The sequence below is a fragment of the Dama dama genome, chromosome 31 (assembly GCF_033118175.1).
Source record: "Dama dama isolate Ldn47 chromosome 31, ASM3311817v1, whole genome shotgun sequence".
Classification (NCBI taxonomy): Eukaryota; Metazoa; Chordata; class Mammalia; order Artiodactyla; family Cervidae; genus Dama; species Dama dama.
This window is the reverse complement of record NC_083711.1, coordinates 9,542,124-9,565,553: the sequence shown is the minus strand read 5'-3', so window position 1 is coordinate 9,565,553 and position 23,430 is coordinate 9,542,124. Positions and strand designations below refer to the sequence as shown.

The 23,430-nt window shown below is 48.7% G+C and overlaps 1 protein-coding gene and 1 long non-coding RNA gene across 2 annotated transcripts in view; one reads left to right on the top strand and one right to left on the bottom strand.

Moving 5' to 3' along the window:
- URB1 (URB1 ribosome biogenesis homolog) overlaps nucleotides 1-12,321 on the bottom strand; it is a 74,405-nt gene extending 62,084 nt beyond the window's left edge. The window contains exons 1-5 of the mRNA XM_061134408.1: nucleotides 12,107-12,321; nucleotides 9,698-9,837; nucleotides 8,640-8,791; nucleotides 7,596-7,728; nucleotides 815-911 (exon numbers count right to left, since the gene is read on the bottom strand). Coding sequence (XP_060990391.1) covers nucleotides 815-911; nucleotides 7,596-7,728; nucleotides 8,640-8,791; nucleotides 9,698-9,837; nucleotides 12,107-12,248 — 664 coding nt within the window. The 5' untranslated portion in view covers nucleotides 12,249-12,321. The remainder of the gene's footprint in view (nucleotides 1-814; nucleotides 912-7,595; nucleotides 7,729-8,639; nucleotides 8,792-9,697; nucleotides 9,838-12,106) is intronic.
- A 2,919-nt stretch (nucleotides 12,322-15,240) lies between these two features.
- LOC133050051 (uncharacterized) lies at nucleotides 15,241-22,357 on the top strand. Its single transcript, XR_009691524.1, has 3 exons — nucleotides 15,241-15,390; nucleotides 18,553-18,646; nucleotides 21,856-22,357. It is a non-coding gene; the product is annotated as an uncharacterized LOC133050051 (long non-coding RNA).
- Nucleotides 22,358-23,430: the final 1,073 nt, after the last annotated feature.

Sequence of the window (23,430 nt, the reverse complement as noted above, 5' to 3'; positions counted from 1 at the left end):
GACCTGGGCACGACACCACGGGAAGCAGTACCCTCCACGGGGCTGCAGTCGGGGCGGCCACCTGGCCCCGGGCTGACCACCTCCAGGGACCCGCACCCGCACCTGCTCGTGAGTGGTGTTGGCAGCCTGCCCTGGAGGGGACTCAGGTCTCCTATGCTGGGGGAGGTGGCGAAATGGTTGCAGGCTCCATGCTCGTCTCCTCCCACAAGTCTCAGGACCCCAGCTGAGACGGCAGCCGCTCCTCACCCGCAGACAGGGCTCGACCCCAGGGGTCTCACTAGACAATGACCCCCTCTGCACTGCCATCCACAGCCTTGAGAAAAAAGCTGGTGGCCCTAAAGGATGAAACCATGGCAGGCCTCGCTCTAGGGAGACCAGCACCAGCTGGAATTCTGTAGCTCGATGACTGATATCCTGCTCACACCAGGCGTTTCTTTTTCAAAAAAAAACCACAACTACTAAGAGAAGCTAGGTAACCAGGGCTATGAATCTGCATCCTTTCTGGAGCTATAAAGCCTCCTTTGTTCGCGTGCTGCAGTCCATGGGGTCGCAAAGAGTCGGCCACGACTGAGTGACTGAACTGAAGTTTGCGTTTCTCCTCTGTTAGGTTCACTCAGCATCGAGCTAGTGCAACAGGGACCCCTCTGTCTGCACTGACCAGTGGCTTTCAAGCCACGGTGACCAAAGTCTCGCCGCACACACCCCTCACTCCCGTGTGCAAGGCAGCCACAGAGGCGGCTGACCTTTGTTAACCGGCTAAATGCTCAGAACAATCATGGGGAGGCGGGGCCCCAAGACAGTGAGGCCCTCCTACCTTTCAACTCCAGCACTTGTGTGACTGTGCTGTCATCGCCGGCAATCAGAAAGGAAAGGGCGAACTGAATGTAGGCCAGCCGGACGTCAGGTACTCCCTGGGGGGGAAGGAAATGCATGTCACACGTGTGTTCACACGCATACACACGCACACACACCCCTGAGGAAGCAGGAACATGAGGCTGCCCCCGACATCCCGCTCATCCCTGTATCACAGGGTCCTCAGGTACTGTCTGAGCGTCGACGTCTAGAACCACTGGTCATCTCTTTATGGAAACCAAGGGTTTTTCTTTTGCTCTTTCCCTCTCAAGCTGCTATTCTTCTTTCAAGCCCTCTCTAAATACCAAAGCATAGGTCTCCCCTTCCCTGCCTGTAAGACACACACGTTTTTAGTTCAGGGACCACTTTGAGGATATACAGCAGAAGATGCTCGGCCTGTCTACATACCATCCGCTCTCAAGTCATGAGATAATAGGTCTGTTTTCGAAAATCCAGAGATGATGGAAAGGCTGGTGTTGCTTTTGATGAGACACCCATGAGGTGATGTCTGGCTTTTATTAGATATTAGATATTCACAGCAGACACACAGATGCAGCCACATTACACACGCAGCATGGCCTTCCCAGGACTGCAGTCTGCACTGTCCCGCGGGGCGGCAGCTGGACCCAGCACGGCATCCTTAACGAGGGCGCAAAGGCCATGACCGACGGCCAGCCCCTCAGGAGAGGCCGCGAGGGCCACCTCACCAGTCTCCCCTCCCAGTGGCCTTAAGGCAAAGCTGTGTCTCACATTCCTGTTTACACCCAAAGAACCAGGGCACGTGTCAGCTGGACCCGCACGAGCACACGGGCTCAGAGCCTCCACCGCTTACCCGACAGCATCTCCCTAGTTCAGTTACTCCAAAGTAACTTTAACCGGAAGACAAGAAGCCAGTTAACATCATGGAGAACCACCGCCTTCAAGGCCTGAAGAGACTGAGGAGTCTCCACTGTCCAGGGAGTCCCATTCACTTAGCGGTGGCAGTGGTGATGGTGAGGAGGGTAAGGAGGGTGAGGAGGGTGAGGAGGCTGAGGGGGGTGGGGGAGAGGGGGGTGAGGAGGGTGAGGGTGGTGAGAGTGGTGACAAGGGTGAGGAGGATGAGTAGGGTGAGGGGGTGAGGGAGGTGAGGGGTGTGAGGGGGGTGAGGGGGGTGAGGGGGGTGAAGGGGGTGAGGGGGGTGAAGGGGGTGAGGGGGGTGAGGGGGGAGAGGGGGGTGAGGGGGGTGAGGGGGGTGACAAGGGTGAGGAGGATGAGCAGGGTGAGGGGGGTGAGGGGGGTGAGGGGGGTGAAGGGGGTGGAGGGGGGTGAGGGGGGTGAAGGGGGTGAGGGGGGTGAAGGGGGTGAGGGGGGTGAGGGGGGAGAGGGGGGTGAGGGGGGTGAGGGGGGTGACAAGGGTGAGGAGGATGAGTAGGGTGAGGGGGTGAGGGAGGTGAGGGGGGTGAGGGGGTGAGGGGGGTGAGGGGGGTGACAAGGGTGAGGAGGATGAGCAGGGTGAGGGGGGTGAGGGGGGTGAGGGGGGTGAGGGGGGTGACAAGGGTGAGGAGGATGAGCAGGGTGAGGGGGGTGAGGGGGGTGAGGGGGGTGAGGGGGGTGAGGGGGGTGAAGGGGGTGAGGGGGGTGAAGGGGGTGAGGGGGGTGAGGGGGGAGAGGGGGGTGAGGGGGGTGAGGGGGGTGACAAGGGTGAGGAGGATGAGTAGGGTGAGGGGGTGAGGGAGGTGAGGGGGGTGAGGGGGTGAGGGGGGTGAGGGGGGTGACAAGGGTGAGGAGGATGAGCAGGGTGAGGGGGGTGAGGGGGGTGAGGGGGGTGAGGGGGGTGAAGGGGGTGAGGGGGGTGAGGGGGGAGAGGGGGGTGAGGGGGGTGAGGGGGGTGACAAGGGTGAGGAGGATGAGTAGGGTGAGGGGGTGAGGGAGGTGAGGGGGGTGAGGGGGTGAGGGGGGTGAGGGGGGTGACAAGGGTGAGGAGGATGAGCAGGGTGAGGGGGGTGAGGGGGGTGCGGGGGGTGAAGGGGGTGGAGGGGGGTGAGGGGGGTGAAGGGGGTGAGGGGGGTGAGGGGGGAGAGGGGGGTGAGGGGGGTGAGGGGGGTGACAAGGGTGAGGAGGATGAGTAGGGTGAGGGGGTGAGGGAGGTGAGGGGGGTGAGGGGGTGAGGGGGGTGAGGGGAGAGAGGGGGGTGAGGGGGGTGAGGGGGGAGAGGGGGGTGAGGGGGGTGAGGGGGGTGACAAGGGTGAGGAGGATGAGTAGGGTGAGGGGGGTGAGTAGGGTGAGGGGGTGAGGGGGGTGAGTAGGGTAAGGGGGGTGAGGGGGGTGAAGGGGGAGAGGGGGGAGAGGGGGGTGAGGGGGGTGAGGGGGGTGAAGAGGGTGAGGGGGGAGAGGGTGATGTTGATAAGGATGAGGATGTGGACGAAGATGTGGTGATGATGATGGTGATGAGCATGGTATCAGTAATGTTTACTGGGCACTCACGACTGCAGACACCCTACCAGAAGCACATTCGTTATCTCAGTTACAGTAAGAATCTGAGGTACGATACCCACCACACCTGTCTTACAGATGGGAAGCTGAGGTTTTAAAATCCTCACTTAAGCTTATGTGTGTGTCACTTAGCCGCGTCTGACTCTCTGAGACCCCATGAACTGTGGCCCGCCAGGCTCCTCTGTCCATGGGATTGTCCAGGAAGAACACTGGAGTGGGTTGCCATTCCCTTCTCCAGGGATCTTCCTGACCCAGGGATCGAACCCAGGTCTCCTGCATTGTAGGCGGACTCTTCACCAGCTGAGCCGCCAGGGAAGCCCCTCACTTGAGGTTACACAACTACTGAGTGATAAGAAATACTTGCACACACACACTGCCTCCTGCTTGACCTCACGTCTGCCTACAGAGAAGCTCCTCCTTCAGGGCTCCCCTGAAGCTCCTCAAGCTGCAAGGACCACACATGGCACCGTTTAGGCCTCTGTGAGTACAGAATTAACTGTCTTGTTTTATTGGCTGTTTTTTCTGGAGAAAAGAATGTGCATTCAACCCTGCTCTGTAACATCCAAGTGGAGGCCTTGCAAGGTCCTCGCATTTACTGAGTTTATCTCCATCCACAGCACAGCACACACTTCAGCAAGACCTTACGAGACCCGGGCTGCTTTATTCCACTAAGAGCCTCAAACTACCCTCTTGTTCTGGGGAACAACCTGTGGTTTGGGTATGCGGTTTGGGTACAACGACCCCTTCAAGTCCTGAAAATCAGCTACCCTCTGACTCCGTCAGTGTCAGCAGTGCTCCGGGGCCTTTGGTCATCAGCTCTATGTTTGCACCACACCAGTGACACTCAGGTGTCACCACCTCAGGCTGAGAGGACGCAGAGGCGACTCGGATACTGTCCCTGTCCTCAGTAACTGCTTCAAGTAACCACTGCTGCTCAGCCATCTGGACGCCTCACTGTTCAAACCAACGTGCCACCTGATTCAAGCAAAGTTCACTTATACTGGTCTACACACGCCTTAAATTTCAAAAGAATCCTGGCAAAACGCTAGAACTTGCCTGGTAAAATGAAATTAGGTTTCATCCTTCCCCGCTGAGTTGGAAAGGTTCCAGAAGTTTGGGGTTCTCTGTCCACTGAAATCCTGGGAATCAGGGCTCTGGAGTGCTGGTCCTGACCTGCCATTCTAGGTCTTTCTATCCCGTGTGAACACAGCAGAGGCCCTCTCACGGGTGCTGCCAGCAATGGATTTTGAACTGAAACGGAAGTTAGTTCTCACCCGCTAGCATCCATCTTTTATGTCCCAGAGAACCCCAAAGTTCAGATTCCTGACATGGTGGAGAACAAGACCCCCGAGACACAGCCTTGGCTGTTTTCCAGCAGCCGCCGCCAGGCCTCGTCCCCCTGACCACAGCCCCTCGCAGCCCCCAGCCGGCGCCCCGCGTCTCCAGCAAACTCCATCAAAGGCAAGAAGGCCACACACGCCTGCCCCTCATTCCTACACTCTGACTTCACGGGGCTGTTATCCCAGGGAGAAAACATCCTGAACTCGACGGTATGTTCTGCAAAACACTGTCTGAAATAGATCAAAACATATTTGGTAAAAATGCTCTTTGGCACAGGACTTTTAACAATGCTTTCTTTGGATGAGAAAAAATATTCATAATCCTTTTTCTTCACGAGTCTTGAATAACTCCCTCCAAAATGTTAAAAACACTGAAAAAAAAAAATCTCCCTTAGCTTCTTCAATAAGTAAATGGCATTAAAAAAAAAAAAGTGGGAGAAAAGCAAAACAAAGATCTGGAGAGATTTAAGAGAAGTACCAACAAAATATCCCGTGTAGCCCCTGTGTGGGTCCCGATTTGAACGACAGAGGGTACAGATGTTTCTGAGACAGCGGGGGAAAAGCCGAGACTGAACTGGGCATTAGATGATGGTGAGAAATTATTAACAGTGTTAAGTACGATGATGGCACCATAGTTTTTTCTAAAACGTTGCTTTCTGTTAGAGATACTGAAATATTTATGGTCGAAATATATGTGCAATGTGCTGTAACAGGGGCTTCCCAGGTGGCGCTGGTGGTAAAGAACCCACTTGCCAATGCAGGAGAAGCAAGAGAGCTGGTTCGATCCCTGGGTCGAGAAAATCCCCGGGAGGAGGACATGGCAACCGAATCTCACGGACAGTGGAACCTGGCAGGTTATGGTCAACAGGGCTGCAAAGAGTCGGACATGACTCTTTGATTGAAGCGACTTAGTGTATACACACACACACACACACACACACACACACACACACGCTGTAATTGACTGTCTGCCCCAAAACCCAAAGGTAGGGAAGGATGACAGCGTCTGAAGTTGGATGTGAGGGACATAGGAAGTCACTGTGCCGATGCCTATTTTTGAATGTCCCTGATATTTCCCATATGAAAAAAAATTTTTTTTTTTACTGTCTAGAAACTATTTCCTAAAATATACAAAGTATTTCGGACTTCCCTGGTGGTCCAGTGGCTAAGACTCCACACTCCCAATCCAGGGGGGACCAGGCTTCCTAGGTGGCACTTAGTGGTAAAGAACCCTTCCTGCAAATGTAGGAGACATGAGAGATGTGGGTTCGATCCCTGGGTCGGGAAGATCCCCTGGAGGAGGGCAAGGCAGCCCACTCTAGTATTCTTACCTGGAGAATCCCATGGACAGAGGAGCCTGGCAGGCTATAGTCCATGGGGTCTCAAAAGAGTTGGACAGGACGGAAGTGATTTAGCACAGCACGCACAGAGCATGTGAGATACTTGATACAGATGATTAAGCAAAGCAAAACACTTTCATTTCTACAGTAAGTCCCGTTTTCCTCCACCCGGGCAGCCAGACGTGGGCCTCCGTCACCTGGTGCCGATGCCAAGGTAGGGGGCAGTGGGGGACAGAGTCAGCAGTGAGGGGGTGTGTGTGTGTGTGTGTGTGTGTGTGTGTGTATTAAGTCGCTCCAGTCATGTCCGACTCTTTGAGACCCCATGGACTGTAGCCCGCCAGGCTCCTCTGTCCATGGGGATTCTCCAGGCAAGAACACTGGGGTGGGCTGCCATGCCCTTCTCTGGGGGATCTTCCTGACCCAGGGATCAAACCCACGTCTCTCACATCTCCTGCATTGGCAGGCAGGGTTCTTTACCACTAGCGCCACCTGGGAAGCTCAGCAGGGAGGGCAGACCCTGCAAAGGGGAAGGGGCGCCTTGACTGCCCATAGCTGGCACAGGGGTTGGAAGGGTGCCCGTGCTCCGGCTCATTGTTCTGAAACTCGTGCTTTTCCCTCAAGTTCCTTTCAAACCCAAGGGAAACTTCTGGAGCTCCTAGAAAACTGTTCTTCTTTAGACAACTCTCCTAAAAACCAACCATTCACACTTCGATTCTCTTTGGCACAATCAGCCCCTACTCACTGGTAAGACTTCTAACTGGGAAGCACAAGGAACATATTAAAAGGCCACAAATGCCAGACTTCCCTGGTGGATCCGTGGTAAAGAATCTGTCTGCCAAATGCAGGAGACATGGGTTCAGCCCTCGATCCAGGAAGATTCCCACATGCCACAGAGCAACTGAGCCTGTGCCACAAACTACGGAACCTGTGCTCTAGAGGCTGGGAGCCGCAACCAGAGAGCCGCAGCTACTGAAATCCAGGCTCCGCAGGAGGAGAAGCCACAGCGGGGGAAGCCCGCACACCGCAGCTGGAGAGCAGCCCCTGCATGCCACAACTAGAGCAAAGCGCGCAGAGCGACGAAGACCCAGCACAGTCACAAAATAAATAAATAATAATTATTTTTTTTTAAAAAGTCATAAATGCCGTTTCCGATGACCTCACTGGCGTGGCCTCTCAAGGGTTTTTCCATACAGTGGACGGAACAAGCATGGGAGGACCAGCCCACCACGAGGACCACCCCACGAGGCCCGTGGAGACCGCTGCCACTGCTCTGGAAGACGCCCTCCAGCTGCACCATCCTCAGGGGCCAGAAAGACCCCACCATGCTGAGCCCCGGAGGAGCTGGCCTCAGACGTCCCTGTCACTCAGGCCCCACCAGGCGACCAGGCCCCTACCACCAGCCGGGGTGAGGCAGCCCTTCCTCACAGGCTCAAAGTGGCTGCCGAGGCGCACACCTTTCCATGCAGAGGCCTCCCATTCCATCTACGTGAGGACCAAGGCCAGAGAGAGGAGGACCCAGGAACCACCGCAGCCCCCTGGAAGGAAAGGAAACACTCAGGGCAGGGGGGGAAGCACATGAGACACTCCTCACCTTTGGATCCCTCTTGGTCACCAGGGCGTACAAGGTCTTCTTATTCAAATCGAAATGGCTGCAGACGTCCCTGGCGGCCTCGGGACCCTGGGTCACCATGGCAGCCATCAGGTTCAGGCAGACTCGAGCCATCCTGTTCAGGACAAGTGGGGCCTGGTGTCGGGACGGCAGGACCACAAAGGCCCCTCGCCTCGAGCCAGCTGCAACCTGTCTGTGCAGTCTGCTGGCCCCACACCAGAAAACAGGAGGAAGGAAACACATGCCCTTTCTTTAAGAAAAAAAAAATATCCTAACAAAATCTTCAAAGAAAGCTAAACAACTGAGTCTGAGGATAATCCAAGAACACAAGATGAAGACAGAAGATGGCAATGTCTCTCTCCAGTAAATCACCACGGAGCTGGACCCCCACCCCCAACCCAGTGCTGGTCAGGAGAAGACTTTTGCACAGGGGACATCTCTAGATGCAAGTGCCTGGAGGCCGTTCCCCACTGCGGTAGGTTACCCAGAATCCACGGTGACCAAGCACCTACCACGTCCTATTTAAGTGCTGGGAAAACAGCAATTTACAAGATGGTCAAGGCCCCACCCTCGTGCACCCTGCATCCCAGCGGAGGGAGACAGTGGGTCAGGAGATGGCTATGGATATTATGGCACATGTTCAGCTGTGGATGGGATGGTCAGAGAGGGCCTCCCTGAGGTGCACCACCTCTGCAAGGCCGTGAAGTGGAGAGGGACGGAGTCTGCGAGGACCTAGGAGACGAGCCGTCGGGGTTAAAAGGACAGGCAGCGTTAAGGAGGTCTGGGGTGTTCCCCAGACCACTGGGGTGGGTGGGGGGAGTGGCAGGGTGGGAGCAGAGGGACACACAGCAACAGAGGAGTCGGTGACAGCGAGGGGACAGTCAACAGGAGGAGGGGGGCACTGCCACAGCCTCGGAAGCAGCTCAGCTCTGCGGGCGAGCAGAGGAAAGGTCAAGTGCCCTCGTGGAGAGCTGAACGCCGACCAAGTCCAAGGCTAGTCCTGCCACGTACAGGCGGCCAACTTACCTGTAACCCGAGGCATACAGGGACTCACAGATGAGCTTCATGTGGTTATTCATTAGCTTCTTCACGATGTTGGTCCCCACCACGTGAAAATGGGAAAGGTCACTGGCTGTCCGCAATAATATGGCCTCGAAAACTTGAAATACTAAAAGCATCTGCAAAGACACAATCGAAGTACTTATAAATCACCTCCTTTCTTTTCCTCCTCTACAAACACTTGTCTTAGCCACAGTCACCTGCAGGTTTAACAGATCCCGAATCAGACACAGGGATCTGCCAGGCCCTGAGCTCTGGAATTAGCCTTGCTCCAGGAGTCTAGCTAAACAGAGAACAGCTTGCTTACAAGTAAACCAAATGAAATTAAAAGAGAAATTTCTAGTAATGATTCCGCCTCACTGCTTTGGGGATATTCATGTCTACAGCCTTACAGCAATTATCCTGAGACTTCAACAGGTTCATAAACACCTCAAATTCTGAACCTCTTTAGAAGCAGAAAACAACTGACAACTCAATATACATCTGAACCTGGGACACACAGTCTTTACCTATTTCCCTTCCGTTAAAGCAAACCATGCAGAAACCAAGTGCATTTAGACAAGAATATATGATCCTTCCTTCTGCTATCATTTACCAGTAACAAGTTAGCACTTTCCTCTAAAGGCTTTCAAAGGTTACAATGCAAAAATGGATATATCTCTACAGCCCAGGCACAGAGCATCATTTTCAGTAGAAAGCTGGTAAAATCTTGGAGATTTATATCACATTTCTCTTCATCAAGGTTAACATAAAAGTTGTTGTTATTCAGTCACTCAGTCATATCCAACTCTGGCGACCCCATGGACTGTAGCCCTCCAGGCTCTTCTGTCCATGGGATTTTCCAGGCTAGAATACTGGAGTGGGCTGCCATTTCTTTCTCCAGGGGATCTTCCCGACCCAGGGATTGAACTTGGGTCTCCTGCTTGGCGGGTGAACTCTTTACCACTGAGATACCAGGGAAGCCCTAACACAACAGTAGCACTAACTTTTCCTTCTCCCCATCAGCCAGGTAAGGAAGAGCATACTTCACTTTCAGGGCGCTTCTCCCCACTCAGGAGCTGGAAAATCTCAGCACACTCCACAGAAATCTTGATGTACCCCTCCACAACATCATACACATCTTCTCGGGGGAGCTTCTTAGCAGCAGAAACAAATGCCTCCAGGGCTGAAATGAGAGTTTCAGATGTTAATAAGGACGGTCTCTTTAGAACAATCCCAGGTGCTATGGTGATAGGGGCAGGAAACAGCCAGGTGACTGGAAGTGGCCCGTGACAAGATGGAACAGAGGAGTAGGGTGGAGACGGGGAGATCGAGAGGACATATCCTTTTCCCCATCACCAGGAGGTCATGGGGAGCATCTTTCAAGGGCACTGGTTGACAGCAGAACCCCTCCTGATGCAGGAATCCTCCTGACGGGTTGCCATCTGATGCTCCTGAGCATCCTCTGGGTCTTTATCAATCTAACCCTGCTCTCCATCCCCGCCTCTCATCAACACGAAGGGGGCATAATGGATAAAGAGAATGTGGTATGTCTATACACAGAAATACACACAAAAGGGACTTCCAGTGGTTAAACCTTCGCCTTCCAATGCAGGGGGGCAGGGCTCAACCCCTGGTCAAGGAGCCAAGATCCCAGAGGCCTCCTGGCGAAAAAAACACAAAACATAAAACAGAAACAATACTGTAACAAATTCAATAAAGACTTTAAAAAGGATCCACATCAGGGACTACCCTGGTGGTCTACTGGCTAAGACTCTGTGCTTCCACTGTCGGGGGCAGGGGTTCGATCCTTGGCTGGAGAACTAGGCTAGCACATGCTGTACAGTGCGGCCATACATAATAAATGCGTGAACAAATAGATAACTAAAGCAAAATGAATTTTTTAAAACTGGTCCACATCAAAAAAACAAAAAACAAAGGAAAGAAATACACACAATGGGCTATTATTCAGCCTTTAAAAAAGAAGGACACGGGGGACTTCTCTGCTGGTCCAGCGGTTAAGACGCCAAGCTTCCACTCACAAGGTGCAGGTTCAACCCCAAGACCCCACATGCCACTCAGTGCAGCCAAAATTAAAAAGAGAAAAAGAATAAAGTAGGAAACTTTACCTTTTGCAACATTCTACATGAACCCTGAAGCTATTAAATGAAACAAGTTAGAGAAAGACAAATACTGTATGTTCTCATCTACACATTCAATCTAAAAATGGAGGGCCCATCTGATTTTTACTCACCATTTGATCTCTACACCAGCAAATAACACCCCCTTGTAAATAATGAACAAATGAATGAATGAACTATATGTGCTTAGTCACTCAGTCATGTCCAACTCTGCGACCCTTTGGAGTGTAGCCCACCAGGCTCCTCTCTCCATGGGATTTTTCAGGCAAGAATACTGGAGTGGGTTGCCATTTCCTTCTCCAAAGACTAATGAACAAATGAATGAGTAAAATGTATGCTAAAGCAGATATCCTCTTCCTAGCACTAGCTAGCAGTTGCAGATATCAAACCTTAAAAAAAAAAATCTGTGGAAGACAAACTAGAAACTGAGGATATTCTAGCCATGAACTTAATAATTTTTCACTTGAGAGAAACACTGTCACTGTTTCATTTTGACACAATGCCAGTGTTTCCACATATTAGCCTAATTCGATTGTGTTTTGTCCTCATAATCTAAATACTTTCTAATGGATTACAAGAAGTTGTGCAGGGTGATTACTTTTCAAAAAGTGAAAAATAGAATCTACTTCGTATCAGTCACTAATCTTGGTCAACTGACAGGCCCTTCGGTGGCTTTATGTGATAGCTTATTACATGTTCTGGGGTCAGTGTGAGTGGTGGAGAATCAAAGCTACGCAAAAAAGAGCTGAGAGCCATGGCAGTAACTGCAAACCGGCTCACTGAACAGCCCTGAACAGACTCTTGCGATCCCATGGCCTACAGCCCTCTGTCCACGGTATTCTCCATGGAGAATACTGGCATGGGTTGCCATGCCCTTCTCCAGGGGATCTTCCCGACCCAGGAATCGAACCTGCGTCTCCTGCATTGCAGGCAGATTCTTTACCGATGGAGCTATGAGGGAAGCCCCCGACTCATTGTCAGGACTCCATAAATATTTGCTGTGGTGAATGAGGAGTACACTTATCCACTTTCCTAACAATTGCAAAAAAAAAAAAAAAAACTTTAGAGCTTGCTGACAGATGCTGCCCGGGCAGGGGAAGCATGTACTCGCAGGGAAACTGTCAAAATCAAGCAAATCGTGGCCCTGGACTCCCCGGCACCCAGGTCTCGGTTTCCCGAATGTAAATCGGGAGACTGGGCTCTGACCCTCGCTGCAAAAAGGAGCTGCTGCGTCTGCACACGGAGGCCCCACGCAGACAGAAGAAGCCTGGAGATCGCCTCTCAATCTCGCGCTCTCTTCCCCCCTGCACTCACCCGGCCCCGCGCCCTGCGGATCCCTCAGCTGAGCCTTGAAGCGCACGCCCGTGAGCTCTTCGGTGCGGGCCCGCTTGGCTGCGCCCGCCGGGGCAGCCGCGCCGTCCTGGGCGCCCGAGATCTTCCTCTTGGGGACCCCCATGGCCAAGAGGGCGGGAGCGCGCCGGGATCCACGCACCCGGAGACCTGGCGGAAGCAAACGCGCGATAACCCAGCCAGCGTCTCAGGGCTCACACGTGGGTTGAACGGGGGCGGGGCTGGCGGAAGGGGCGGGGCCTCGAGGGAAAAGTCGACGGAAGGGGCGGGGCCTATGAGAAGCGCGGTCCGGCGGAAATCCGGTAGTGGAGGGTAAGCGGTTTCGGAGTCAGGGGTTCCCGTGTGGTGCTACGGGTGCAGGTGGGTCGCTGGCGGCCCGGGAGCGAGGCGACACTCTCTGTAACACGCTCCCCCAAGCCCCTCTCGGCCGCGGCGAGGAGAGGGCCTTCGGCGGCCCTTCTCGAGGGTTCTTGGCGGGAAGAACCCCCAAATCCTCCGCTTCCGAAGGGCGCGAGCCCAGACCCGTGGTCGCAGCACAGTCGGATCCGTTCTTGCTCCGAGGGTGCTCTGCTCTGGCCTCTGGAACGTGATTAACACGCGGCGGGGTTCTATGCTTTGCTTAAGGCGAAGCCCTGCGGGTGGGTCGGGAGGGTGAATGCCCCTGACTAGTAGATTGAGGGTGGGAGAAGAAGGGGACGACAGAATGAGATGGTTGGATGGCATAACCGACTCCAGGGACATGAGTTTGAGTAAACTCGGGGAGTTGGTGATGGACGGGGAAGCCTGGCATGCTGCGGTCCATGGGGTCTCAAGGAGTCGGACATGACTGAGCAACTGAACTGAAAATTGCCAGGTGGGCCTCTGCGGGTAGGTCCTTGCTCAGGCAACCGGCCCGAAGTCGTGCGGATGCCCCTAACCCCGACCCCTAGCTTATCTCACCTCTCGGACAAAGACCGGCTTGTCTGGTGGGATGTCACTGCAGACTGACAAACTAATGTGAGGACAGGCACCCTTTCGGCCGTGCAGGGTGGGAGGAGAGGATCGAATGAAGTCATATCTGTGAAAATCCCTGGTAGACAGCGCAGCGGCCTCCACATCTAAGCCCCCGGTCATGAAAATGGAGACAGCGAAGCCAGCTGTTGCTGAGCGGAGAAAATAATGCCCATGAAAAACTGCTTTGACGGGGGAAAAGGACTGTGTCTTTGTAAGATGTTACTCGTTGACTTGAGAGCCACATGAAATATTCTGAAATAAAATGGAGGCATCAATAAATAAGTAAAAACAGGCTGGTGTGTTCCTTAATACACCAACGTCAATACTTGGTTATGTGTTCAAATAAATCATGAGCCAGATGAGTAATCTGGTGATTCCTGGAATCATCGGTTAGCTCTCCCTCTGCTTTGAGGAAATACTCCTCTGTGTTCTTTATGCAGATCTGTATTGAACATCTAAGGACGTGGATTTTTTGTGACCTGTTGAAGTTCCAGAGTCTCTAATAGGAAAAGTCTACGGGATTGACCCTGAGCCCCTGACCTGGCAAGACTATTGTGCTTGTGGAAATGCTTACCTTGTAGGCAGGTCAGAGCGAGTGGCCTGACCAGATATGAATTCTTGCAGCAATATTAAGAGACAGGGATATGCCCAAAATTCAGGCTGTAAAGGGTAATACTCTTGTTAGTAAAGACAGACTTAATTCTTTTTTAAAAAACTTTTTATTTAATATTGGAGTATAACAGATAACAATGTTGCAATAGTTTCAGGTGGACAGCAAAGGGACTCAGCCATACATGTACATGTATCCATTTTCCCCAAACTCTGCTCCCATCCAGGCTGCCACATAACACTGAGCAGAGTTCCCTGTGCTATACAGTGGGTCCTTGTTGGTTATCCGTTTTAAATATAGCAGTGTGTAGATGTCCATCTGAAGCTCCCTAACTATCCCTTTCCCCCAACATTCCTCCCTGGGAACCATGAGTTCGTTCTCTAAGTCTAGTGAAAGAAAGCTAAGACAGACTTAAATTTGACTAATTGTCAGCACGGGTTCTTTTCTGTGGTTTATTGCTAACCACCAAGTTTGTTTTCAACCAGAGTGGACTTGACCAAAGAGAAAGGAGGGAGATGCAGGAAACAGTCAAAAACTATTCAGTTTCTGCCTGTGTGGCCTTGGGCATGTTATCAGTTCTCTACAAAAAGGGAGAGTGGGAGAACTTGCCAGTACTACCCAGCTGATGGGTGCTGGACCGTTCACCCAGTGTTTCCTAACCTCAGCTTAAAAACAAGGGAAGAGAAGTTGTTGTTGCCCCTCCCAACCTTAGCCAGAGACATACCAGATGGGATATGGCTCAGAAGAACAGGTGGATGCGTCAGACTAAGTCAGCCTGGTGTAGTGACTGATCGGTCACTAACCCAACTTGTTCAGATATGAGGCTCACCAGTCAGCCTCTGGATGGTGACATCCTTTCTATGTAACAAGCCTGCATGGAGAGAAAGGACTTTATTTGCCCCAAGAACACTCCAGTCTACTGAAAATAAGCACCATGGTCCCTAGGATATTCTCAGCTGGTGCCCGCTTCAGGGCCTCTGTGCTCGCTGTCCCTCCTCTGAAACTGCCCAGGCCTCGCGGGGCTCCTCTGACTGCATGTAGGCACTTCCTCTCCACCTCTCACTCCTTGTCTTCCTGCCCTCCTCTGTCTTCCTACCACGCCTTTTTCACCTGCTGTTGTTGTTCAGTCGCTCAGTGGTGTCCGACTCTTTGCGACCCCATGGACTGCAGCACGCCAGGCTTCCCTGTCCTTCACTATCTCCCAGATTTGCTCAAACTCATGTCCATTGAGTCAGTGATGCCATCCAACCATCTCATCCTCTGTCACCCCCTTCTCCTCACCTACTAGTAATATTAGATATTTGTCAAACTCCTTTACTAAAATGTGCACTGTATAATGACACAAAAGAAAATTCAGTGCTTCATTTTCCAAGCCGAGAACAGGCTTTGGCAGCTCATAGGGCTCAATAAAAATTTGTCAATTAGATAAATGTGTGTATAAATGAATACAGAGACCTGGGTCTTGATGCCAATCTATTCTAAAAGAGTCAACAGGTATGCTGTTAAAAAGCCTCAGAATGCAGGTTTTCCGATCTACAAGCTTATAAATTGGCACCTGGACTGTGCTGAATTAGCCAGAGGAATAGTCCAGCCTCTAATAGCCCACCAGCTCATCTCCTCTGGCCATACTTCTCATTCACATCTGGTGAGTGTGTTTATTTACTCCTATTTCAATATTACAGAGTTAAATTCAAGTTTTAGAAAGGGGTAAAGGGAGATGCTCAATCAAAGACCCTGTCAAGTTCATCTGAAAGCATGTTTATCACAAAATTTATACACATAAACAGAATACATTTTCTTCTTAAATATAATGGAATTGTCATAAAAATGGACAATCTCCTAGGCCACAAAGAAGGCAGAAATTCATTCCTCCAAAATTAATATCACACAGACCATGTTCTCTGACCATCAAGCAGTAAAATTCGACCTTGATGATAAAAGGATAGGCTTTTTAAAATCTCATAAGCCTATGAGAGGGGGAAAAAAATGTTAAATAATCCTTGGGAAGCACTAGGGAATTTATGAAAGACTTGGAATGCAGTAAAATGGGCACTTTACATTGCTTAATCTGTGGCACACAAGTCTTGGAGGAAAATTAATAGCTTGAAGCACATTTATCAGAAAGCAAGAAAGACTAAAAACAAATGAACTGATAATACATATTCAAATCAAGAAATTGGAAAAAGTGCAATAGAATAACCCAAAGAAGTAAGAAGAAAAAGGAGGCAAAGATAAGGAGCCAAATCAATTACAATGAATGAGAAATTACAATTATAATGAGATAATAAATCAAATAATCAATTACAATTAGAGTGAGAAAATAAGGAATATTCACAAACCAAAAGCTGATCGCTTTGGTTTTTACATTAAGTAAACATACCTGTGGCCAGATCAGTGAGGATGGAAAAATAAAGGAAGCAAAACAACAAAACACAGGAGTAAAACATTATATAAACATAAATTTTAAATATAATTACAAGCATATTTAGAAACAACTATTCAAAAAACTTTCAAAACTAAAAGTAATCTCAGAGTTAAAACAGCATCTTTAAGGAGAAGATTGTAAAGAATACCTGACTAACTAGACAGTAAAATACCCATGAAGAATGTCTTCACGGCGCATGTCTGTTAAGTCTTTCTAAATGAAGCTATAAGAGAAACTATCACCATTCCAGTCACAGTCAAGAAACTGAAAAAGCCCCTAATAAATTTGTATAGAAAAATAAATGTCTGTGAGTAGCTAACTCAAAAAGACTTCTTTTTTTGGATAAAGATATATCTTAAAGTTATAATAATCAAATTAGAATGGTAATGGTGAAAAGAAAAAATCAAATAACCTTAGGGAACAGAATACAGATTCAAAAAAGACCTCTATCATGGAAGTATAGGTTAACAACTCTGAAACTAGTTTTCGTGTTCCTGGAGTTGAATCAATAAGCAAATGGATGGGAGGTAATGGGGGTCAGGTTTCTCACTGCTAAAGAGGGTAGATACTTATAAGCAAAAAGGTTATAAGCAAAAAGGTTAGGGCTTCCCTGGTAGCTCAGCTTGTAAAGAATCTTCCTGCAGTGCAGGAGACCCAGGTTCAATTCCTGGGTCAGGAAGATCCCCTGGAGAGGGGATAGGCTACCCACTCTAGTATTCATGGGCTTCTCTGGTGGATCAGATGGTAAAGAATCCATCTGCAGTGCAGGGGACCTGGGTTCAAATCCATCTGCAACGTGGGAGACCTGGGTTCGACCCCTGGGGTTGGGAAGACTGGAGGAGGGCATGGCAACCCACTCCAGTATTCTTGCCTGGAGAATCCCCATGGACAGAGGAGCCTGGCGGGCTACAGTCCATGGGCTCACAAAGAGTTCTACATGACTGAAAGACTAATCACAGCACAGCAAGGCTAGAACGAACCTGTGGGACTGGATAAAGCCTGGAGACATTGGTGGTGTCGTATTTAATCTAATATAAACAGATAAATTGATACAGAAATAAGTATAGATATTTGTTGTACCCGGGTTTGTACACATACATATATTTCCCAGCTCTTTTCACTGTCAGAATTTATAAGTAGTGATACCCCAATAGCATTGAGCATACCCAGCACCCACATCTTGATTTCTGATACCATTATCAAATAAAAGGAACCAGGACTCCTTGGAGAAATGGCTGTGACAGGGCATATAAAATGAGCCCAGAGCTTCTGGTAGTACCATAAAGTAAGAAATGCTTTAAGCGGGGAGTGGGGGGCTGGAGGGTGGGTGGGGGTGGGTGAGCAATTATATATCAAAGGTACCTAGGAACCAACCTGAGAGAGTGCCCACTGGAGCAATTTGTGACAAAATAATTAACAATTTGAGTGAAAAAATAATCCAAATAATTGGATTATAATCTCAGGTATAAATTAATAAGTCTATACTGATAAAAAAATTATTGAAAAATAAATAAATGGGAGAGAAGATCTTCCTTACAAGGTAAGCTTCCTTACAAATACTTCCTACAAAAGTAATCCCAATAATATATGTAGATATCCCTTGATCCAAGAGATGGAACTTCGTTCACACACTCCCTCCCCCATCCTCCAGTGTAGGCTTGGTGACCAACGTCCAAAGATTAGAGTATGGCAAAGGAAAAATGGTTGCTTTATAGTGGAGGAACATGACAACCACGACCTTAGCTAAGTGATCGAGGTTAACATCACCAGCAGTAAGTGATGTTGCTTCCATGTGCGCTTGATGTGAGGAGAAGGGTATTTCACATTTAGAGGATCCTTCCCCAAATCCCTGGCCCCAATCATATTAAAGGTGTCAGACAAATCTAAGTGGAGGGACAGTATAAAAAGATACATCACCTGTACTCTTTAAAACTGTCAAGATCATGAAAAACAAGGAAAAACTAGGAAACTGTCAAAGATCAGAAACAAGGAAAAACTAGGAAACTGTCAAAGATCAGGTGCGATTGTGGAGACATGACAAATAAACACACTTTGATGCCCTGGACTGGATTCTGGGACAGAAAAGGGGACACTAGCAGAAAAGTTAGTGAAATAACGAATAAAGTCTGGAGTTTAGTTAATAGCAATGTACCAAAGTTGGTCTCTTAGTTTGAACAAGAGTACCAAAATATGCATGAAAAATAGGGCCATTAGATGAAACTGGGTGAGGGTGTACCAAAGTCCTCTTTTCAGATATTCTGCAAATCTAGAATTATTCCAAGATTAAAAATGTATTCAAAAGAAAACCAAGACCTGTGCATATATAGGGACTTGATAAATGGTAAAGATGGTACTCCTCGCTAACAATTGGTTTTCCACCAGAACACAGGTGTTGTGAAACCTACCACTGAATCTAAGCCAAGTGGCAAAGGAAAAGACTCACATCAACACTGTCATCATTGGACACGTAGCTCAGGTAAGTTTGACATTCATGCCCATCTGATCTACAAATGGGGGGGGGGAGGCTGACAAAGGAACCATAAAAATTTGAGAAACAGTCTGCTGAGATGGAAAAGGGCTCCTTCAAGGATGCCTGTGTCTTGGATAAAGTGAAAGATGGATGTGAGTGTGGTATCCCCATTGATCAGTGGTACCACCATCAACATCTCCCTGTGGCAATGCAAGATCAGCAAGGACTTGACCATTGTTGATGTCCCAGGATACAGACTTTATCAAAAAGATGACTGCCAGACCATGCTGTCCTGATTGCCGCTGATGGTGAATTTGAAGCTAGTGTCTCCAGACCTATGAGCGTGTCTTTCTGGCTTACACACTGGGTGTAAAACAAGTAATTGTTGGTGTTAACAAAAGGGATTCCTACAGCCAGAAAGAGAGACGAAGACACTGTCAAGGAAGTCAGCACCTACATTAGGAAAACTGGCCATAAGCCTGACACAGTAGCATTTGTGCCAGCTCTGGTTGGAATGGTGACACTCTGGAGCTATGGAAAGTCATCCATAAAGATGGCAGTGCCGGCGGAACCATGCCGCCTGAAGCTCTGGATTGCATCCAGCTACCAACTTATCTGACTGACAAGCCCTTCTGTCTGCCCTTCCAAGACGTCTGTAAAGTTGATGGAACTGGTACTGTCCCTGTGGAGGCTGCTGTTCTCAACCCCCAGCATGGCGGTCACTTGGCTCCAGCCAGGGATACAAATGAAGTCCAGTCCCTTGGAATACACCATGAAGCTTCTGGGTGAAGCTCTTCCTGGGGATTCCATGGGCTTCAGTGTTGAGACGGTATCTATCAAAGATGTTTGCCATGGCACCATTCTTACTGGTGACAGTAAATATGACCTACCAGTGGAAGCAGCTGACTTCCTGACCATCCTGAACCGTTCAGGACAAACCAGTGATGCCATGCATCTGTGCGTGGTTGCCATACAGCTCACATTGCTTGCAGATTTGTTGAACAGAGGAGTTTTGACTGCCGTTCTTAGAAGCAGCTAGAAGGTGGGTTCGTATTCTGGAAATCTTGCGAGGCTAATATGTGTGTTGAGAGATTCTCTGATCCTCCTTAGGGTCCTTTTATGGTTCGTGACATGGGCCAGCCAGTTGCTGTGGGTGTCATCAAAGCAGCGGGCTGCTGGAGTGGGCAAGGTCACCGAGTTGGCCTAGAAAGTTCAGGAGGCTAAAGTAATGTTATCCCCAGTGCCTGCACCCCCATTTTAATGGATGGTAAAAGAATGATCTCAGAACGGTTTGCCTCAATTGGCCATATAAGTGTAATAGTAAAAAACTGGTTACTGACAACAGTGCTTCACTAAAAACCTTCAGAAGGGAAAGAGAATGTTTGGTGAGCTGGGGAGGTTGTTACTGTTGTTGTTTAGTCGCTAAGTTGTATGCGATTCTTTTTGCCATCCCATGGTCTACAGCCTGCAGTCTCCTCTGTCCATGGGATTTTCCAGGCAAGAATACTGGGGTGAGTTGCCATGCCCTCCTCCAGGGGATCTTCCCAATCCAGGGATTGAATTCATGTCTCTTGCATTGGCAGGCAGATTCTTTACCACTGAGCCGGGGAGGGGGGAAATTTTAAATTATTAGCATTTAAAATAAACACCTTTTAATGGAAATAACTTAACCAAAACTTAGGCACAGAATTTTGAGACCCCTGAAAACAACATTTAATAAATAAACAAACAAAAAAAGATGGCCCCAAAGATGAATGGGAAAATGATGGTGTGGTGAATTGCAAAGTGTGAACACAAATTCCTCCCAGCCTGGGTAGTAAGATTTTGCAGTTCCTTCCTCCAGACAGGGAAGGGTTTCTTCACCCATCCAGGAACAATCTGGAATTAGAGGTCTCAGCAGCTGAGTACCACTGTTGTCTTCTCCCCTTTTAGGTCTCCTCTCTGAGTATTGATGCTCGGTAACATTTTGACTACATCAACACTGCAATTTTACTTTGTTGCTATTGAAGTAGTCCTGGATCACTAATTTCACATGTAATCATATTTCCAAAGAGGTTTGTGTGGGGCAAATCAGCCTTGAAAGTGCAGGAAGACTAATGGAATGTCAGGCAGCTCAAGTTGAATGGTGTACACTGGGGCCGGCAGCCAGTTCTGAACGAGTTAGAGTGGAGCGCTGTGGCAGTCCGGGGGCGGCGGGACCATTCCAGGCAGAAGCCACAACAAATGCAAAGGCACTGAGATACCATGGTAATCAGAGGGGTCAGGAGGCAGCCAAAGGGCCAGTGTGGCTGCGAGGGAGGCCGGGCCAGAGCCGTAAAAGCGAGGTTGTTGGAGAGTCATCTAGTTTATGCAGTTCTTGTTGACAAAGTAAGGTCTCTGGAGTATTCAAATTGTCTAGATTTTCAGTTCTTAAACTGGGAACCCAGCTGCACAGAGCGCCCCCCAAAACCCACAGATTGGACGAGTTTTATAAGTGGAGGGAAATGCATGAACTCTTGACACCCGTTGCAAAGTATGAACTCAAGATAGTGCATAGTTTGAGCATTCGATTGTGCTCCGTTTCTTTCTTCTTTTTCTTTCTCTGTGTTACTTTTCTGTCAAAGATATCCGAGTTTCTCAAAGCTGGGATTCCAGTGGTTACTGTAATAAGAACTAAGAACCAAGAAGAAGCTACATGAAACAGAAAATAAGGATAAAAGTGTCTAATCTGATTTCAAGGTTAGAAAGAGCAGTATGCCTAACAGGTGCACACATATCCTTAGTAAATAATTGAAGTTATTTAAGAATAAAAGAAAAAATATTTTTTTCTTTTAAATGCTGTGTATTTCCCCCCACATAGCTACTTGTTAGAACATAAATACTTGCTAAATTGTTTGGGTCGAACTATTTCACAAATTTGTAACAATTTGGTAATTTGATTTTATTTTTTTTGCCTAGCACCCTGGGAAAAAGTCCTTGAGACCCTAAGGGTGTAATGAATTGAGAAAGTTTGGGAATCTCTGCTCTATACCCTTAATTGGTACTCACCTTTGTGGATTCAGAATTCCCATCAATGGACTTCAGTGTTTTTTTTCTTTTTGGTAGCTTTAAGTTTCCCCAGTCAACACAACTGAGTGATTAGTACTACCTTACTTTAAATGATCATTTAAATTCAATTTTTCTTTCTCCCTTTCTTTTTTTTCTCTCCCTTTCTTTTTGTATATCCATGTCTATAGCCATATTGTTCACAATATCAAGAAGCAGATGCAACCCAAGTGTCCATCAAAAGATAAAAAGATAATTAAAGTGTGGTGTACACCTACACTGGAATACTATCCAGCCTTAAAAAGGAAGGAAATTCTATACATACTACAACGTGGATGAACCTTGAAGATATTCTAAGTCCGACATAAGAGGATAAATGCTGTGTGATCACAATTATATGAGGGACTGAGATGATCACAATGGTGTGATCACTCACCTAGAGCCAGACATCCTGGAATGTGAAGTCAAGTGGGCCTTAGAAAGCATCACTACGAACAAAGCTAGTGGAGGTGATGGAATTCCAGCTGAGCTATTTCAAATCCTGAAAGATGATGCCGTGAAAGTGGTACACTCAATATGCCAGCAAATCTGGAAAACTCAGCAGTGGCCACAGGACTGGAAAAGGTCAGTTTTCATTCCAATCCCAAAAAAAGGCAATGACAAAGAATGCTCAAACTACCACACAATTGCGCTCATCTCACACGCTAGTAAAGTAATGCTCAAAATTCTCCAGGCCAGGCTTCAGCAATATGTGAACCGTGAACTTCCAGATGTTCAAGCTGGTTTTAGAAAAGGCAAAGGAACCAGAGATCAAATTACCAACATCTGCTGGATCATCGAAAAAGCAAGAGAGTTCCAGAAAAACATCTATTTCTGCTTTATTGACTACACCAAAGCCTTTGACTGTGTGGATCACAACAAACTGTGGAAAATTCTGAAGGAGATGGGAATACCAGACCACCTGACCTGCCTCTTGAGAAACCTGTATGCAGGTCAGGAAGCAACAGTTAGAACTGGACATGGAATGACAGACTGGTTCCAAATAGGAAAAGGAGTACGTTAAGGCTGTATATCGTCACCCTGCTTATTTAGCTTATATGCAGAGTACATCATGAGAAATGCTGGACTGGAGGAAGCACAAGCTGGAATCAAGATTGCCGGGAGAAATATCAGTAACCTCAGATATGCAGATGACACCACCCTTCTGGCAGAAAGTGAAGAGGAGCTAAAAAGCCTCTTGATGAAAGTGAAAGAGGAGAGTGAAAAAGTTGGCTTAAAGCTCAACATTCAGAAAACTAAGATCATGGCATCTGGTCCCTTCACTTCATGGCAAATAGATGGGGAAACAGTGGAAACAGTGTCAGACTTTATTTTTTGGGCTCCAAAATCACTGCAGATGGTGGTTGCAGCCATAAAATTAAAAGACACTTACTCCTTGGAAGGAAAGTTATGACCAATGTAGACAGCATATTAAAAAGCAGAGATATTACTTTGCCAACAAAGGTCCATCTTGTCAAGGCTATGCTTTTTCCAGTGGTCATGTATGGATGTGAGAGTTGGACCATGAAGAAAGCTGAGCACTGAAGAATTGATGCTTTTGAACTGTGGTGTTGGAGAAGACTCTTGAGAGTCCCTTGGACTGCAAGGAGATCCAACCAGTCCATCCTAAAGGAGATCAGTCCTGAGTGTTCATTGGAAGGACTAATGCTGAAGCTGAAGCTCTAATACTTTGGCCACCTTATGTGAAGAGCTGGGAGGAACTGGGG